Source organism: Artemia franciscana, chromosome 11, assembly GCF_032884065.1.
Source record: "Artemia franciscana chromosome 11, ASM3288406v1, whole genome shotgun sequence".
In the NCBI taxonomy this organism is placed as follows: Eukaryota; Metazoa; Arthropoda; class Branchiopoda; order Anostraca; family Artemiidae; genus Artemia; species Artemia franciscana.
In genome coordinates this window covers 10104384-10124342 of record NC_088873.1, presented here as the reverse complement: position 1 = coordinate 10124342, position 19959 = coordinate 10104384, and the positions used below count along the sequence as shown (strand labels likewise).

General features: G+C 34.8%; 1 protein-coding gene across 1 annotated transcript in view; it reads left to right on the top strand.

Moving 5' to 3' along the window:
• The window catches only part of LOC136033354 (sushi, von Willebrand factor type A, EGF and pentraxin domain-containing protein 1-like), a 306644-nt gene that overhangs the window by 123185 nt on the left and 163500 nt on the right, over positions 1-19959 (top strand). The window contains exons 9-12 of the mRNA XM_065714145.1: positions 861-962; positions 14533-14679; positions 16141-16262; positions 18188-18302. Of these exons, the coding sequence (XP_065570217.1) occupies positions 861-962; positions 14533-14679; positions 16141-16262; positions 18188-18302 (486 nt within the window). The remainder of the gene's footprint in view (positions 1-860; positions 963-14532; positions 14680-16140; positions 16263-18187; positions 18303-19959) is intronic.

Below are 19959 nucleotides of genomic sequence, written 5' to 3'. Positions count from 1 at the left end.
AGTAGCTCGCTCTTACGCTAAAGTTTCTTTTTTAACTTTTAAAAGAAGCTATTATTCTAATTAGATAGCCTTTGTGATTCAGGATTCATTCTTAAACAACGGAGACAAAAATCAAACTTAGGCTATTATAAGGTTATTATTAGTTTATAAAAAGTAAAATTAATATGACAATTTCGTTCTAGTTATTCAAGTACGGTGAGCCAAATTCAAACTTGCATTAATTCAAAAACGCTCAGAAATTAAACAAAAAAAAAGCTTTTGCAACTGAAAGTAAGGAGCGACACTAAAACCGTATATGAAAGGGTCTGCCCCCTCCTCAACGCCCTGTTCTTCATGCTAAAGTTTTTTATGGTTTTATAAATCAGAATTGTGAGAAAGAGGCAAGCTTGAGCGTAAAGAGCGGGGCCAGCCCCTTTCATATACGGAATAATTTCTGTTCGTTTTAAGTTTTAATGTCGCTCCTTACTTTCAATTAAAAAAAACTTGTTTTTTAATTTAATTCTAAAATAGTGCGAACTGCAGAAGCTAGTGTAATATGACCACAGAGGCTCTAACGCAATCTAGTACGTGGCGATACCAGTAATTTCCAAGAGAAAAAAAAATGCTAAAAACAGATATTAAAACATTTGGTGTATTTTTGTGTATTATATGTGCATAAATCATTAAAAGGCTAACTTGTTTGCTTTATTATGAGTATACAGAGGGTCAAACGGGTTTAAATTTTCAGATATGAGCGAAACATTTAAATATGAGGGTAATAACTAGTAATCAAGTCTATTTAATAATAACATCCTTCAGGGACAGACCCCGTGTCTTTTCCAGGCACCGTGTACACAATTAAATGAGATTTATTTTTTCAGATGTCACTCCGCCGCAGCTAAAATGTCCCTCTAATATCAGTACGGTTACAGAGACCGATGAGAATTTTGCAATTATAGCCTGGGAAGTCCCCGAAGTCTCTGGTAAGTCGATGAGTATTAAATAAGAGCTAATCTGGATATTTTGTCCACGTTACTATTTTTTTCCAAAATATTTTTAATTTTTCAACGTTATTATTTTTGTTGGTATTTTTTCTACAACATTTGCAATTTTTCCTAGTTATTATTTTTGTTGACATTTTCAATTTTTCCATGTTATTATTTTTGGTTCTTCCACGACATTTTCGATTTTTCCACCTTTTTTTATTTTTTGGTTTTTCCACGATATTTTCATTTTTTTTTAATGTTATTTTTTTCCATTTTATTATTTATGTTTTTTCGTGACTTTTTCATTTTTTCCACGTTATTATTTTTGTTTTTTCCACTACATTTTGAATTCTTCCCCGTTATTATTTTTGGTTTTTATACGACATTTTCAATTTTTTCATGTTATTTTTTTTGGCTTTCCCACGACATATTCAATTTTTCCATGCTATTATTTCTGGTTTTCCCATGACTTTCATTTTTTTCTACGTTTTCATTTTTTGTTTAGCTCGATCTTATTGCCTGAAATAGATTGAAATAGAGCTTGACCACAACTCATTTTCAAAGCTACAATTTTTCTTTTACAACAAAGTCCAGGGGTTGAAAATTCATGAGTATGTGGCAAAGGGGGGGGTGTGTATTGTTCAATTTTTTAATGTAGACTAAAAAATTCAACTTTTTTCAAATTTTGTTATTTATTGTTTTTTTTTTCTAATGAAAATATTTTGTTTTAAAGCAAGAGCGTTTTACTATTTTACTGCAAGGCCCACTACGTTGTCATATCCAGTTAGTAGAAAAAGCTGACAAATTTACATGAATTTTAGAAAAAATTATAAGAAATCTTAAAATTTCGAAGCAACTGGACCAATCGACGTACATGGCTAAAATGCAATGATGATGCCTGAATTCCACAATTACAATGATTTGGGTACGAATTTCAAATGCATTTTAAAGGTCACAATGATTTGGGTGCGAATTTCAAATGCATTTTAAAGGTCTGTTTAGTTCAAGAAGTCAGAAAAATTTCTTCATTAGAAACTCTATAATTCAAGTGTGAAAAAACTGCTAATGATGTTAAATCCATTGTTTGAACAAGTACTTCTTGTCAAAAATCTGTCTGAATTTCTGTTTCCAAAAATTTTCTCACGCGGTTATGGGAAGCATATTGATAATCCAAAGAAGTTCTAGGGTTCTGTTTAAGCTCCCATGTAAGCAAGCAAGCCGCAGTTTCGAAATCAAATGCAATTTAATTGCATTTGATTGCTTTTAATTGCTACAATTTAATTTTTAATCAAGCTAATTACAATTTAATTGCTTTTAATGACTACATTTAATTGCTATAATCAATAAAATTACAAATAAATTCTCTAATAAAATTAATTTCCTAGCTCTGAGAGATAAGAATGAAAGGCTCATATAACAAGTCATTGATGTATCATCCCTAGCTGCTTCATCTGTCAATTCATTACGTGTAAACCCAGGCTGTCCTCGTGCCCCCGTCTATGCAATAGGGGTGCCATTAAGTTTTAGAAAATTACTCAAGAGGTTATATTAAATTTTGAAAGTCAATCCAAGAAATGCACATTTATCTTTAATTATTTTCTATTAGTTGTTATTTTATCTTCCCCGACTTGGGGTCTATATTGGACATAATTCCAGTGGTATAGGGATGCTTATAAGAGTCGTTTGCCTGCTCTTCCACAAGACAAACTAAATCCTTAGGTTTGCTCTACTACCTGTCCAGATTCTTGGGTGAAAACTCCCGCTGGTGCTTCATATATAGAAATGAGACTCCTGGCCTACCCTTTGGACGATCATTTGTCCATATAATCAGATGCAAGCCACATCTAGCCGAGTGAGTAGAACACAGGAATCTGCAACCCTCTGTCCTTCAGGATGCTCAGCCACCTGGGGTATGGAAGTACGGGCCCCTTTAGGCCTGATCCTCTATCTATGTTGGTCACCCCACCATTGAGAAAGTAAGTTAGTAAGCACTCGGGATATTCTGTATTTAAAAGAGGTAATTAGCCCCTCCTCAATATCACAGCTTCACTATTTTGTTTGAAAAAAAAATAGTTGGAAATAGTTTGTATCTGCCTTTTATTTCAGGCATAATGATAGAGTTTATTTATAAAGAAAGAAAATCTCAAAATCTTACCATTCATTCAAAGGTCAGGTTTTCCTAGGGGTGTGTAAATAATAAGGTAAAAATACTCTTTACTTATATAACCAGTTAGATTTTGAAATAGTGGGATTTTTTGTCTCTCCAAAAATTAGGATATGGTATGACTGGTGTCCAAAAATGCGTCACAAACTAAACCAGTAAGAAAAAAGAGAATAGAGTAGGAATAGAGAAGTAAACTCTCTTTCTGTTTGACTGAACTATCTTCAACTCCACCCCGAAAATTTCTGGAAATGTTAAACAACCTTGCGTTTAGTGTATATCGAGAATTTAGCGAACTAAATATCAAGAACAAAGCTTCTAAATATCAATGCAAAGTGATATTAAGATGAAATTTAAAATGTTAACCAAACATACACGATGATAATATAAAATCTTCTTTTTCTTTCTTTTTATGGTTTTTAGATATGTAATGACAGTTATTGTGTACAATTTATTATAAATAATGACGAAGACCACACTGCCTTTCCATAATACAACAACAAAAGAGAGAATAATGAGGACTTTTTTCCCAAGACAGTGAACCAACAAAACCTATTTGAATATTTCGGCCCTATATCTAAGGGCCGTCTTCAGCAAAGAAAAAATAAAAAACAATAAAACACTTACAATAAAAGTTCTCAGTTAAAAATACATTTGTTTTTTGCTATTTTAAAATAAAAACAAATGGATTTTTAACTGAGAACTTTTATTGTAAGTGTTTTATTGTTTTTTATTTTTTCTTTGCTGAAGACGGCCCTTAGATATAGGGCCGAAACATTCAAATAAGTTTTGTTGGTTCACTAAAAGTCCTCATTATTCTCTCTTTTGTTGTTGTACAATTTATTATAGTTAGTAATACTTACAAGAAAAGGGACAAATGAAAATTCTCTCTTTCAGAATTTAGAAAGGAAATTTTTACTAACAAAATTTAAAAAGACAATTTTTTCTATTCAGATTTGAGATATGAACATATTTCATAGTGTTTTTAGGGAAACCTTGGTGGAACTGCATGCGAATGCCACTTCAGAGCTATCAAGCAATCTAATTGAAAATCAATTAAAAGGAAATAAATTAAATTTATCGGTTATATGTTTTGTAATTCTCTTTTTTAAACGTTTAACAATCATTTCATACCACAATTGTTCTATTGTCATGATAATTGCTTTTAATAAACTGTTGGTAGTAAAATATGTTTTGCTAAACAATTTGCCAAAAACAAACAGACAGACATAGTTAAGTTTTATACTGGTATAAATGGGAAAACTCATTATAATACAATGTAAATAGCTATAGAACAAAAGCGGCTGCATGGTCTCAAATATGTTTTGAGATCACACTGACAATATATGGTGTATGATAAAACAAAAAATTAAAAGAAGAATAGAAAAAATTATTAAGTAACAAAAACCAAGCAATGGTGATTCTCAGCCTCATAATAAGACAGAAAACAATAAGTGACAACAGAATCAATAAGTGAACTTTGGAGCTTAAGGGCCGGACAAACGTAATTTTTTCTGCATCTATTTCTGCAGCTCAGTGGGCAAACGATAGTGGCAAAAAATTCATAAAAATTCAAAAATTCAGTGGCAAAAAACGATAGTGGCATCTATTTCAGCAGCTCAGTGGGCAAACGATAGTGGCAAAAAAACAGAAAAATCAGTGCCCTATGTGAGATTTTCAAAATCTAAACATCATGGACACCAATAGTCAACTGTAATTTATCAATCAAACAGTTCGTGGTAATGAACTGTAAGTAAGGAGTGGTTCGATTCAATAGTGACCAAAACTCTAAAACACGGGATTTTAATATCAATAGATACAAAAAAGAATCAGATTATCATGCTGATTCTAAATAGATAATATTCGTTAAGATTAGTTTTACCCATTAAAAGCTAAGAGCTTGAAGAAATATGCCTGGTTTCTGAAATAGGGGAAAAACACCCCCCCCCCCCTAAAATATAAGGAATCTTAATGGAAATCACACCATCAGATTCCGCGCAACAGAGAACCCTACTGCAGAAGTTTCAAACTCCTATCTGTAAAAATGTGAAATTTTGCTATTTGTCAGAAGATAGATCACAAAGTTGTGTTTATTTGTTGTTGTTTTTTGTTTGTTTATGTTTCCCAGGGGTGATTTTATCGAAATAATGGTCCTAAAAGATCGAAAGAAGGTGCATTTGAACCGTAATTAAAAGTTCTAGTGCGTTTTTTTAACTGATCTGTCTTCTGAGATTATTATGCTGATTCTAAATAGATAATATTCGTCAAGGTTAATGTTACCCATCTCCAAACTCATAATCCCAGGGGTAAGAAGCATGAAATTAGATGGCATAGAATTTGTTTACTCAAGCAGGAAGGGTGGGGTACATAGACGGGGAGTAGAGCTCATAATGAATAAGGCAGCTGCTAAGTCTTGTTTAAGCTGGGAAGGTAATAATAATAGACTACTAATTGCTCAATTTATGACTAAAAAGTTCAGGGTATCAGCTATAGTAGTATATGCCCCTGTTGAACCGACTGACGGAGATACTAGTGACTCAGATGAATTTTGTTACGAGAGCAACACTTTGGTTTTGTCGCTTTTTTTTCTGGCATCCCAATTTCAGCTTATTTTTAGAACGTGGTAAGGACCTAACCTCTGCGGTTTTCATGGAACGTGTGGACTTTAGGCCGGATTGATGAATATGACTTTGCATTTTGGAAAGCTTCGTAGAACTCTTGCCTGGGGCCAAAAAGGATGGTTTTTGCTTGTCCTTGAGCCAGAGCCTATAGTGTGTGAAGTGAAGTGGAGTTTTATAGCCTATGTCAGAGAGAACTATCTGAAGTAATGCGGTCAAGCTTTTGTTTCATCAAACCATGTTTCTGCTTTCAAGTGGAAAGCTCCGTTCTAGTAGGCAAGCAGCCAGGCACCGATTTTAAATTGAAGATGGAGTAAAATCTATAAGTGATAAATATATATGGCAGTTACCTGGCCCCACAACCAATATATCTTCTTTGAGTGAAAAATTGAAAAATTTACAGAAACAAAAAAGTGGCATTTTCCCACGGGTCCGAAAGTGCTGCCATGTATTGTTTCTACCCATTTCTGTTCGTGACTTCAGCTTAGTTTATCATTCGGTTTTCCCACTTTGGAATTGTGGTGGAGAAATGGTATCAGATGTACCTCTTAAACTTTAAAAGTTCTTTTATTGCTAAAGAAATCAGAGTTTATCCTTTGCTCCTTTCTAAGTGATGACGTTAGAAACTTGGCCTACGGCAAAAAAAAGTCAGTTTTTGAACTAAGACAGATAGTTTTTTCTTGACGGCAGTCGATAGCTCCTGATAAGCTGATCAAAGTATATATCATCCCTTTTTTGGTAGAAGAATTCCTTCATGAGATATACCAGTTTGAAAATTTAAAGGGGTTGACAACTTCAGTTGTAAGATACACGCTGAAACCAAAAATAGGCCGATACCAATTGTGAGACATATAGGAGAGTTTTAAGCAACAGTCGGCTGATAGCTCATAATCATCTTCGGCAATGAGGGGCTCGCAACTTTTGCTAGTTGGTGTACCCTATTATTTGTTTCCGGTGTATTTGATGGTAAGACCAATTTAGTTCCAGTGGTAAGGCATTTAGGGGATTTATAAGTAATAATCGGCTGTTAGGCTACAGTCATCTTCAGCGATGAAGGGTTTTGCAACTTTTGCTAGTTGCAATGATGGGTTTGCAACGTTTGCGAGTTGGTGTACCTTGTATTTATTTTAAGATCCTTACAGATTAACAACTTCAGCGTTTAATCGAAGCGAGGAAATAAAACCAAAGTGTTGCTCTCGCAACACTTCACCTCGGCGAAGCGGAACAAAGGTTGCCGTAACACCTCACGTTGCCCATGAAACGTAGATCTAGTTTTGCTTACAGCTACAGGAGCAAATAGACAGGGTCCCAGGTAGGAATATGGTGTTTTTACTAGGAGATTTTAACGCACAGGTCGGTAGAAATTGGGATAGATGGCATCGTACTTTTGCAATTTTTTAGGTATAACGGTCTAGTTACAACGAATACAGTGTTTGGTCATAAAATGGCCCATAAGTTGATATGGTATTATCGTGATGGTAAGACAGCAAACCTTATTGATTATGTTATAGTAAACCGCAGACTGGCAGGATGAATACATAATACTAGGGTATATAGGAGTCTTGTTATTGATGTTAAAAGTAAACGTCACCATCTAGTAGTGTCTAGGGTTAATTTAGAGCTGAATTTCGGAAGGGTAACTACCTCCCGGGATGTTATGATGTTGATAGCCTCCAGGATGAGAATTTGAGAGAAACTTTCCAGGAACAGTTAAATGCTAAACTTGAGAATTTAAAATTTGACAATGTGGAAGATGGTTGGAATAATTTTAGAAAAACAATTTGTGAAGCTGCTGACGATGTCTTAGGGTAGAAAGTTAAGACTGTTGCTAGGAATATTAGTGAAAAGGCTTTATGTTTAATAGTGAGGGGTAAGGGTTTGTAAAAAATTGTCTGAGTTATAAATCATATGAAAACAAAAGGATTGTAAAGAAAGGGGAGAAAGCGGAGGTATGAACTAAGAAGGTGTGAAGTAGAGGCAATGGATAAAATTGCTGTGGATCTGGAAGATACAGCTAAATAGCATAGTAGTAAAATATTTAACTGGCATTTTAATAAATTGAGAGGGAGTAGTCAATCTGGACTCGTTCCAGTTAAAGATAGGAACAGGGCCACAATTAATGATAAGGAAAAAGTTTAAGAGAGATGGGTGGAACATTTTGAGAATATGCTAAAATAAGAAACAGTTACAGGAAAAGATATAGAGGAAAATGAGAAAGTTTGTGATACCTTGGATGTGAAGGAAGATTTGTTTTGTGAGGAAGAATTTGTGACAGTACTAAAAGGATTGAAAAATAATAAGGATCCAGGTGCTGATAGTGTGGTAAATGAGTTTCTTAAATATGGTGGATCTGAGGATAGAAATAAGTTACTGAAGATTATGAATGTGATTTTTGAAAAAGGGGAAGTACCTAGCGATTTTAGAAAAACCTTAACTCAATTACTTTATAAGAAAGGTGATAGGAGGGAGCGCGGTAATTAACGAGACATTAGTCTGGTCTCTTCAAATAGCAAATTACTTAGTAATCTGATACTTTTTAGACTGAGAAATGCTGTAGACATAGTTTTAACAGAAGATCAGGAAACAGTGAGAAAAATAAAAATAATAAGGCCACTGGTCCTGATAGTGTGGTAAATGTGTTTCTTAATTATGGTGGCTCTGAGGTTAGAAATAAGCTATTGAAGATTATGAATATGATTTTTAGAAAGGGGAAGTAACTAACCATTTTAGGAAAATCTTAATTAAACTGCTGCATAAGAAAGGTGATAAGAGCGAGTGTCGTAATTATCGAGGCATTAGTCTGGTCTCCGTAGATAGCAAATTACTTAGTAATGTGATACTTTTTAGACTGAGAAATGCTCTAGACACACTGTTTTACAGAAGAACAGGGAACAGTGAGAAGAAGAAAAATAATAAGGCCATAGGTCCTGATAGTGTGGTAAATGTGTTTCTTAAATATGGCAGCTCTAAGGTTAGAAATCGGTTACTGATGATCATGAATATGAGTTTTGGAGATGGGGAAGTACCCAGCGATTTTAGGAAAACCTTAATTAAACCACTATATACGAAAGATGATAAGAGTAAGTGTGATAATTATCGAGGTATTAGTCTGGTCTCTGTAGGTAGTAAATTACTAAGTAATAAAATACTTTTTAAACTGAGAGATGCTGAAGGCAAAGTTTTAAGAGAAGAACAGTGCGGTTTTAGAAAAGGTAGAGCATGCGTCAACCAAATTTTCACTATTAGGTTAATAATTGAGAAGTGCCTTAGTAGTCAAACACCTTTGTTCCTCAGTTTTATAGATTATGAGTAAGCGTTCAATTATTTTGATAAAGAGCAAAGGTCTTATCCTTATATGGTATACCAGACAGATACATTAAAGTGATTAGGGCTATGTACGAGACTAATACTGCTGCGGCTAAGGTACGAAATAAGGTTATCAGCTGGGTTTGTATTAAATCAGGAGTTGAGCAGGGTTGTGTTCTATCCCCCTTTATATGGATCATTTTTATTGACTTTGTCTTAAGAAGCACGGAAAGGCAATGGGAGACCTCAGAATCAAATTGGGAGGAAATACTCTCCTTGACCTAGATTATGCTGATGATTTAAGCCTGCTAGATGAAATTGTTGTGCAAAATGAATGAACTTCTAGAGGTTTTGCGAGTTCAGTGTGCTAGACTAGGCTTGAAAATTAATGTTAAGAAAATTTAGTCACTAAGCCTAGGAATCAAGATGAAAAGGTGACGTTGGGTAACGAAAATACTGATTAGGTGGGTAGCTTCACTTACCTTGCTAGTATTATAAGTAAAGGCGGTGAGAGCAGTGAAGATAATAAAAGTAGAATAGCCAAGGCTCAGGGTGTTTTTCGTAGTTAAAAAAGGTTTGGAAGAACAGCAAAATAAGTCTGCAAACTAAGATTAGAATATTAAAAGTTACAATAATGACGGTGGTCAAATATGGCTCTGAAGTATGGGCGCTCCGAAAAGCGGGTGAAGATTTATTAGAAGTTTTCCAGAGAAATTACGGATTGTTCTGGATACCTGTCTGACTGACCGTATTTTAAACAGTAGGCTGTACAAAATGTCAAAATGTGGGGTTCAATCCCGCTTTCTAGGGTTGTAGTGAAAGAAAGGCTGAGATGGCTAGGGCACGTTCTGCCGATGAAGGATGACAGATTCCCGAGGATTGTCCTTTTCGGCCAACCGTCTAGGGCTAAACGGAAAGTAGGTCGTCCTCGTCTAAGGTAGGAGGATGTCCTAAAGAAAGATTTTAAGGAAATGAGAACTTCCTTAGGGGGAGGGGGGTAAAGAGAGAGGATTTGAATAGATTTGGATGGAGGAGGAGCTTGCGTAGGTGTGTTGAAGGGGCTTGGTGCTGCGGTGAGTTGTTCGTAGTAGTAGTAGTGGTGCCCATCAAAAGTTCAGAGACTGAGAAAACATGCCTGATTTTTTAAATAGAAGAGAAACAACCCCTAAAAGTAAAGACACCTTAATAAAAATCACACCATCAGATTCAGCGTATCAGAGCAGAGAAACCTACCGTAGAAGTGTCCAAGTCCTATCTTAAAAAATGTGGATTTTGCTAGTTTTGTCGCAAGACAGATCACTGATGCGGGTTCATTTTTCTTTCTTCTTCTACTTCTTCTTTTTCCCCAGGGAAGATTGTATGGAAATAATGGTCCTAAACGATCGGGAGAGGATGCATTCGAACGGAAATTAAAAATTTTAGTAAGCGACCAAAAAGATCAGAGGATAACCCACGCCGAGTTTTCCCCGTAATTATGTAATCAAAATTTAGAGATATCCATTTTGATCAGTACAATTTAACGATCAAATAATTATGCCTTTATGTGTAGAATGACGCCCCACAGTCCCTGGGGGGAGGTCTGTAAGATACGAAATTCGCCCGCTGTTTACATATATTATTTATTATTTGGAAGCATACACATATTATTTGGGGGGGGGGGTGCTAAGGGTTTATTTCTATTGGGAAAATCTTCATTGGGGAGGGAAATTTCTGAATTTCATCCAGGTGCTTTTTTCCGCGTGTTTTGATTTTCGGGAAATAACTTCCACGGAACGCGATATTTCTGGAGTGATCGAGAAACTGATTAGATATCAAAGTCTTATTGAAATGAAAGGGTGCTTAGGAAAATTTTTCAAGCTGAATTGTCCGCAAGTAGTTTTACAGGTAGGGGGATTCTCAGCGAGGATGGAACTGTCTGGAAAGAATTTAAGGGGTGGTGCACTTGACGTTGGATAAAATTTTCATGGTGGAGATTTTTGTGAGGGGGAGGGGTATATTTCATAAAGGATGAGCAAGATTTACCGTCATTATTTGAAAAACGGATAGAAATTACTCCCTATATGACGGGTTGCCCCCTCCTCAATACCTTACTCTTTGTGTTAAAGTTGGACTGTTTGTCCCAATTTTTTAAGAGCGTTTACTGAAACACAGGGGCCGTTTCATTAGAACAGAAAGCTTCTTTGAAAGTGCATACAGATTTAGCGTAAAGAGCAACATATTGAGGATGGGGCAACCCTTCATATAAGGGATAAATCTGCTAAAATTAATATGCAAATTTTATTTTAATTTTTCATCTATGATGAGCCAAATTTGAACCTGCGTTAGTTGAAAAACGTTCAGAAATCAAATAAAAAAACACAAGTTTTTTGAACTGAAAGTAAGAAGAGATGTTAAAAATTAAAAAAAACAGAAATTGTTCCGTATATGAAAGGAGCTGTCCCCTCCTCAACGCCTTGTTCTTTACTCTATAGTTTTTATTGTTTTAAGAAATAGAGTTGTGACGAAAAATCAAACTTTCGTTTTATTAAATGGCTGAAAATTATCTATTTTTTTTATCATTTTTCGTAAAATTATCTTAATTTTTTTTTAATTTCCTAATGTTCTCGATTTAAGGTTTATGTTCCCTATGTAATTTTTTGGGTCTGATTTTTCTGCTCTGCTACAAATTTAATATGGCCTCGAAAGAGGCTATCACTCCGCATCTGAGATTGAGTTCGATCCATCTACCAAAATACGTTTCTTTAACATAGGTGTGCATAGTTTTTAGATGAAAAATACATTAAAAATTGTAGAATAAAGGGCAATTGTCCTTTAAATAAAGGGCTATAAAGGGCATTTCTAAGCAAATTTATACCCTTCTCAATGAAGAGTTCATGTAATATTATAAGTCTGGCTCGGTGTACATCCTTGTTAGTTTTGAGATTTGTTCTACATATTTTTATTTTCATGTATGTCACCTATCTTTGTGTTTCCTATTATTATTATTTTTACAAATATCCTCCACAAAACTCCTCCAAGAAAAATATCATCCAAGAAACATGTATAAACCTGAATATTCGTTTGTTTTTTCAACAAGATAAAATAGACAACACTGTTCAAAAGAAGAAGTTTCGAAAAAGTAGAAAAGGTTACGCCAAAAGAAGGGAGAGATAAGTGTCTAATAAAGCTGAAGTAGTTGTTTAGTTTGGTTTAGATACCAAATATCTGAGGTATGAGATTCAACTAACTACGCCTATTTAGAGGGAGGTATTTTCTCCTATGTTAATTTAATGATTTTTCTTTACTATTTGTCTATTATTCTGTTTGCAATTTAGTTCAATTTTTATTACATAGAATATTGTCCTTTATACCATATTATGTAATATTAGTTTATTCCAAATTTGTATTTCTTAATCACAGTAGCTCTTGGTTCATCTATGGAATTTGTGTTGGTTTGTGGCTGTTTTACTTAATGCTTTGAAATCATGAAAGGATATTGCATGTAATAAGTTGATTATGTCTTTTAAGCATTCTTGTACTTCTGTTAAAATAGGTGACAGCAGGTCTCTTTTTCTGTGTTGTGCCATATACATTTTTTTTTTTTTTCTTACATCGAACTTTGACAATTGCTTTACTATAGAACCAGATGTATACAAGTTGCCAAAAACATATAGAAATACATTATTTAACTCGTACTTCTTATTGGCATGAATATAAGAATTTGTCATAGTATACTGTAAATGTTTTTAATTCACACAGGCTAAATTTACGAAGTTCTGGGAAAGGTGTTTGGTCAAAGGGTAAAAATAATACAAAATAAAATGAGAGAAAGGCCTTGTGTTTTCTATCCAGTGACGGTTCTAGGCCTTGTCAGAGGCCAGGTGCCCCCTCCCCCCAGTTGTTCTGACCCTTAACATTAAATTCCTTTTATTTTGTTCTTTTACGCTCCTATTAAGGTATTTAATTAACTCAATTTTTTTACACCGTGCCACCCCCATTTAGTTTGTAAGATGTAAAACCGTTACTGCTTCTATCTGATATAATTTTCTTCTTTGAAGCAAAACTGATTGTACTGTACTTCACATGTTTTTTTCGATTTTTTTTTCTTCTAGTGGGCATGAACACTTTTTCGGGTGGCAGGCGGAGTAATAGCCGAGGATTTTTCAAGGGAAGAGGGGCAAGACGAACAGTTTGCCCTATTTTTAGGGAATCCCCCTTTGGCATGTATTGGTCAAGCTGATGCAAAACAAAGTTTGACAAAAAGTCGATGTCAGGCTTCGAGTCTTCCTATTCTTCTTTACGAGTCCATGAGATTATTTGAGTAGCTAGAAGTTATAAATAACAAAGTTCATTTGGATCTATTGTTATATTTGTATTCGTAGAAACTTTTTTTTACTATATAAAAATAGATATTAATACGTCACTTACTGAATATGATTGAGGTACATTCAAATTGAATGGCGATAGATATAGGTATCTATTCAGACTCTAAATTTGCATTTTTAATTACTGAATTTGGAAAAACAGTATTTCCATTTTTGGTGGAATACAAGGTTCGCGTTATTAGTTGTGTACAATTGATGATTTCGATGTCACTGAATAAATCTAAAAATCAAAAATGATTTATTTTTACGAAAGATTGTCAGTCCATAAATTAACTAGCAAACTACTTGGTTTCGACCCCGGCCTCCTACTAAAAATTTCAAGGTGATTTTTCCAGCCATTCTTAATCTCTTGTATGGTTTACATGGGTATTTCCATTTTGTTTCTCTATTATGTGACCCTCGCTAAATGACCTTTTCCGCCTTGAAATGAATTAGTGTCTAAAAGCCAGCATAATAATAAAGTATTTTAAAGTGGATAGTTTCAAGCTTATGCAGGTTTTTAGACATAGGATTAGTGCCCAGGTGGGTGTCAGCACGCACGTCCACATTGCAGGGGTCGACGTTTTTGAGGGAAGTTTTATAATATTTACAAATAAAATGAACAAATCTAAGAAACTATAAAGAATATCACAATAGTCAAGGTTCTATGGGGATGGGGGGTATTAATTTTCGCAGATTAACAGCCAATAAAAATGAATAAAGATGAGAAACTGAAAATCTAAAAACAACCATGGTTAAACCTTCTTTATAACTTCTAAGCAAAAATATTTTGAAAACTACTATGTATAGATTGAACCGAAGAAACCATCTTGTCTAGACTTGAGGATTCAGCTGAGAGGATATCTTGATCAGGAACACAAAATGCTTCGAGGGGGTAAGAGGGTTGGGAGCATTGTCTAAATTTGTCTTCAAGTATCTGTCACAACTTTTACGCAATTTATCATGTAACAGTTTATCGTTTACATGGTTTATTGACACTTAATAGGATAAAATTATTTCATTTAGACAATTCAGACATGCTACTTAATTCAGACATGCATGCCCAATTTAACTTGTTGTTGTAGTCAGTCATTTAAATGGTTTATTGGAACTTAATAAGATAAAGTTGTTTTATTTAGATAATTCAGACATGCTACCATACCTTACATCAATACCTGCTGTTGAACCTCCTATGAAATTTCGTATTGGAACCACGCAAATAACATATTCTGCTACAGATTCGTCTGGGAATAAGGCTGAATGCATGTTCGAAGTTGTCGTTAAAGGTAAAAGCTTAATCATAATCTTTTATATTATTGTTTTCTATTTTATAGTACACTACTTCCCTCCTAAGAAATAAAGGTGGATCTCAAGAAATAATAACTTTGGGCTATAGCAAGGAGAAACAAACAGCTTACTTATATCTTATCGAATTTATCGCTCTTTTTACTATTCCTACCTACTACCTCCGTAAAGCCAACACTTGCGTTTGAAACCTCTACGAAATGCCAGGGTGCTTTGCTCCTCAACCCGAATACGCCTGACCTTGCTTAACTGAATCGAATGCAGCTATTAAGCCCATAAAAAGAAAATCCTTGGCAGACGGCATATGTGATACTATTGTAGAAGCAACCCAGGAACAAACGTCTGTTTTGTGCCTCCTCTTTGAAAGCCTACCTCCTTTTTCCTCATTTTTTTTTCTTGGGCCTGTTTCAGCCTATTCAGGAGCAAAATAGCAAACAATTTTGCTGCGATATTGGCTAAAGTAATTCTGTCATTATTCTTACTTCAGTTATCTTGATGCTTGATGTGACTATTCGTTCTACTTTCTATTCTTTTTCGGTTCCATGCATTATTGTGGCTCGTTCTAGTTTTCACAAAAGAAAAATCACGATTTTCAGGGGCTACAGGCCATGTATTCATTTTTAAATTAGATATTTTGGCTCTTTCGTCCTTTAAAAGAATTTTAAAAGAATTTTCTTTTTCCTCATTTTTTTTTTCTTGGACCTCTTTAAACCTGTTCAGGAGCAAAATAGCAAACAATTTTGCTGCGATATTGACTAAAGCAATTCTGTCATTACTCTTACTTCAGTTATCTTGATGCTTGATGTGACTATTCGTTCTACTTTCTATTCTTTTTCGGTTCCATGCATTATTGTGGCTCGTTCTAGTTTTAATATATTTCTTTAATTGTCTTTGAAAATTGTTTCATTAGAAAATTTTATTTTTAATTAATTTTCACAAAAGAAAAATCACGATTTTCAGGGGTTGCAGACAATGCATTCACTTTTAAATTATATATTTTGGCTCTTTCGTCATTTAAAAGAATTTTAACGCAGAGACTTTTCACCATGTTTATATCGGGTATTAAAAATATTTTGAGTTACTATGAGGGAAATTTTTTATTTGGAGCCTACGTCTGCTAATGGGGAGCTAAAATATTTGTCTGCGTATATTTGTTTCTAAATAATATCATCACAGCAGGGCTGCTACTCCTTGGACCTTTCCCCTAGATCTTGGGATTTTTGTCCTGAGCTTGGTATTTTTGGAAAAGTGACGATTTTTCTCCAGTAAATTTTGGAATATTTATCAATTCTCAATGATAGACCTCTATAATTGTATGGTTGTGGTATATTTGAATAGTATTGTCATTGGCCATTCATGAGCTCAATTCTCATTGATAGCACATTTTTCGCTGCAAGATGTTAATTATTGCCCCATTTGTATGCACCAATTTTTTCTTACAGATGTCCAGCCCCCAACGGTAGACCGATGTGAGTCTCCTCCCACCTTTTTGTCACGAGATAGAAGAGTGCCACTAATTTTTGAAGAACCAATATTTAGCGACAATTCCGGTAAGGCTGTTAAGGTAAGTTTCTTCCTTTCTATATTTCAATATGAAAATAAAGCCAAATGAAGCTAGTCATTTGCTTAATTATTTATTTCAGTTGATTTCTTTCATTTTGTCACTTCTGTCCACTTTGTTGTTTATTCTGCTATATTTTATTTACTATTGTTTATTTTATTTTTGTGGTTTCTATTATCAAACGTCTCTTGCAACGAATTAAGAGCTGCTCGTGCTAAAAATAACTGGGAATAAAAAATATCAAGTTTTATAAACAATATTTTCACCGATAGAATTGGGTCACCTTTCACCGATAGCCTTGAAATCATCCATCAAAAATTATGAACCTGAGAATATTCATGTAATTCTAGAAAAAAGCGGCGAAAAATTTCTCAAAATGCGAAATGTCTTTGAAGACAACTACATAATAAAATTTAACATATCTGAGAACCCTAGTCCGGAGCTTTTAAGCCTCTATCCACAAAAATACAAAATTGTATTTTTTTTGTTGAGAAGGATGGGATGGATTTTTTTTTATGGATAATCTTATTGAACTAGTTGTCCTATAGTATCAGAAAAAAGCTTTTCTGAACCGATATTAAAATTTTTTAGCTCCGTTCTAATAAGTAGAAAAAGAAGATCGCGCTACAGCAAAACGGGGTACATGCAGTACATATGCATATGTAGTCCATATATCTTTTCCTAAATACATGCAGTCCTTGCCAAATATCTGGAAATGGTTAATATAGATGATATTTTTAAACTCCATTTCTCTGAGTTTACTCATTTAAGGGTTCATAAATGGTCAGTGGTGTAAAGTAGCACATCGGCTATTGGGGAGAATGTTTGATGGAACTTTTATTATATTTTAGATCCCCCCCCCCGAGAAATATTTCAAGGGCTGCGCTTTTTAAAATATGTTGATGACGATTCAGAAGCGGTCAAAGCATTACTATACGAATACTAAAGTTAAAGATTAAAAAGGGGGAGGAAGGGTCAAACGAAGAGGTAGCAGCATCTCTCACATTTGAATTACCCCAAATAAACAGTTCCTAGTGAAAAAAAAGAAACCGTAAGTAAACAACAATCCATATCAATTGAAACCAAAACTCCAAGATACAGATGAATTGGATACAAATTCGGATTGATATGGATGTATCCTGTGGTCTCTTCCAAATGGAACGGGTCTCTGCCAAGAGAATGATATCACTCGGTTTGGCTTAAGAATTGTCTGGTCACTTATCCCACCCACCATGATTAGAAACTTCTCAAGGCTACCTTTCTACCTTATAAGGAGTCTGCACTTCTGGATAAAACAATGGGTTGCTGAACAGAAGTCATGAACTCTTTGTACCGGTGTGCTTTGTGGCATGCGAAGAATGGATATCAACCATCTTTTAGGTTTCCTGGCCAATTTTGTCTGTGAATAACGCTTGGGATATCATTGGGCTTGGCTTAAGCTATGTTTTGATTAAAGACATTAAATTTTAGCTAGCGAGAACAATGACGTGAGATCCTGATGTGTTTATGTCTAGCTTGAAGTTTTTTTTTTATTGAAATTGGAACTAAGTACTCACAGAAACTATAAAAAAAGAGAATAAAAACTTTTTTGAATGTCTATCTAAAAATAAATTTAGGCCTAAATTTTTACAAGTACATAAACAAAATACTTTTATTTATTCTAAAAAACAATTTTTCCAGCCATAGAATGACTTTCTCAACTCTTATCTACAAAAAAGGTGAATGATATATTTGATCACTTTAATGCGGTTTTGTTTTATTGGGTAGCATAAAACTCGACCAGAAATACGAAGTTTGGCTCCGGTCAGAAGGTAGCTTCATTCTTTTTATTATTGTGATTTCTCGACCAATCATACTTGTTTTATTGATTAGGCGACTGTTATCTTTAAGAGAAGATAGTTGAAAGCCTTGATTTTTCTTTTTTAAAGGTCTCCAGCAGCTATGAATCTAATATTTTCCCACTTGGAGAGACAGTTGTGACTTACTATGCTTTTGACGAATCCAGTAACTCAGTGAGCTGCAATGTAACGGTTACCGTACAAGGTAAGAAATGCTACACTCCTTACTCCTTTTCTGTTTCCTTTAATTTTGTCTTTGCACTTGCACCTCATGAAGACATATGCTTTGTTTCTCGCTCTAGTGGTTTCTAGTATAACCAATGCTCACCTGCCTTTTGCCACTACCACCTTGGAATTTCCCCAAGATTCTGGGATCTTAGCCCTGAGCCTGGGATTTTTGGTAAAATACATACACCAAACACTGACCCCAAAATGTATGTTAAGAAACCTTGTACATTGCCACCAGATAAGATAGGATAATATTTATTTTCAAAAGACTATCACAAGCTCTATAGAGCCGAATTCGCTTTATATGTCAGTAAAAGCTCTAGCAAAATTCTAAGGATCAATAGATTGATTTAAAAGGAAAATCAGAAGTTTAATGCCGGTCGGGATTTAAAATAAGAACTCTGAGTCACGAGGTCCTTATAAATATCAAGGTTCATTAAGATCCGATCACCTACTCGTAAGTTATAAATACCTCATTTTTTCTAATTTTTCCTCTCCCTTCAGCCCCCCAGATATTCTAATCGGGGAAAACGACTTTATCAAGTCAATTTGTGCAGCTCACGGACACGCCTACCAATTTTCATCGTCCTAGCACTTCCAGAAGCACCAAACTCGCCAAAGCACTGAGCCCCACCCCCTAACTCCCACGAAGAGAGCGGATCTTTTACGGTTACGTCAATCACGTATATACGACATTTACTTATTCTACCCACCAAGTTTCATCCCGATTTCTCCACTCTAATTGTTTTCAAAGATTTCCGGTTTACCCCTCCTACTACCCCCAATGTCAATCCGTTCCAATTATGTCAGTCACGTATCTATAACTTGTGCTTATTCTTCCCATCAAGTTTTGTCCCCATCTCTCCACTCTAAGCGTTCTAAAAGATTTCTGTTTCCCCCTATGTCACCGGATCTGATTCGCATTGAAAATGGAGCATCTGAGACATAAAATCCTTCTATATATCAAGTTTCATTAAGATCCGATCACCCGTTCGTAAGTTAAAAATACCTATTTTTTCGATCTAACCGTCCCCCCACTCTTTCCCCCCCCCCAGATCGTCGAATCGTGGAAACGACAACTTTTAATTTAATCTTGTCTGGTTCCTGATCCGCCTGCCAAATTTCATCTTCCTAGCTTACCTGGAAGTGCCTAAACTAGCAAAACCGGGACCGACAGACCAAAAGATCGACAGACCGACAGAATTTGCGATCGCTATATGTCACTTGGTAGATATCAAGTGCCATAAAAACCAATCCGACAATTTTGGTGAAATGGTTGCCCTTTGATAAAAGGTATGCTTCTTTGTTTATGCTTAATAAAATGTAGTTAACAAAAATAGAAAAAAGGAGAGAAAATTTTGCAGTTGGCCTGGCCCTTTTGTGGTTTTGATGCGTAGTGTGCCCGTTAAACTAATATTGGCAGTCAGCTTAGGAGGCGCTCTTGGCTGAAAATAAAACATTATTATTGACCATATTTTGAACAAATTATCTTTAGAACTTTAGCGACTCAGAACAATTGCTTAAAATACGGGAAATTTTTTGAGCCCAGCCTTCTAGATCATATCGTATGATCTTAATTGAAGAAAAATACTCTCTTCTCTGTTTTTTTTTTGTGAATCGGTGCTGCTACTCAG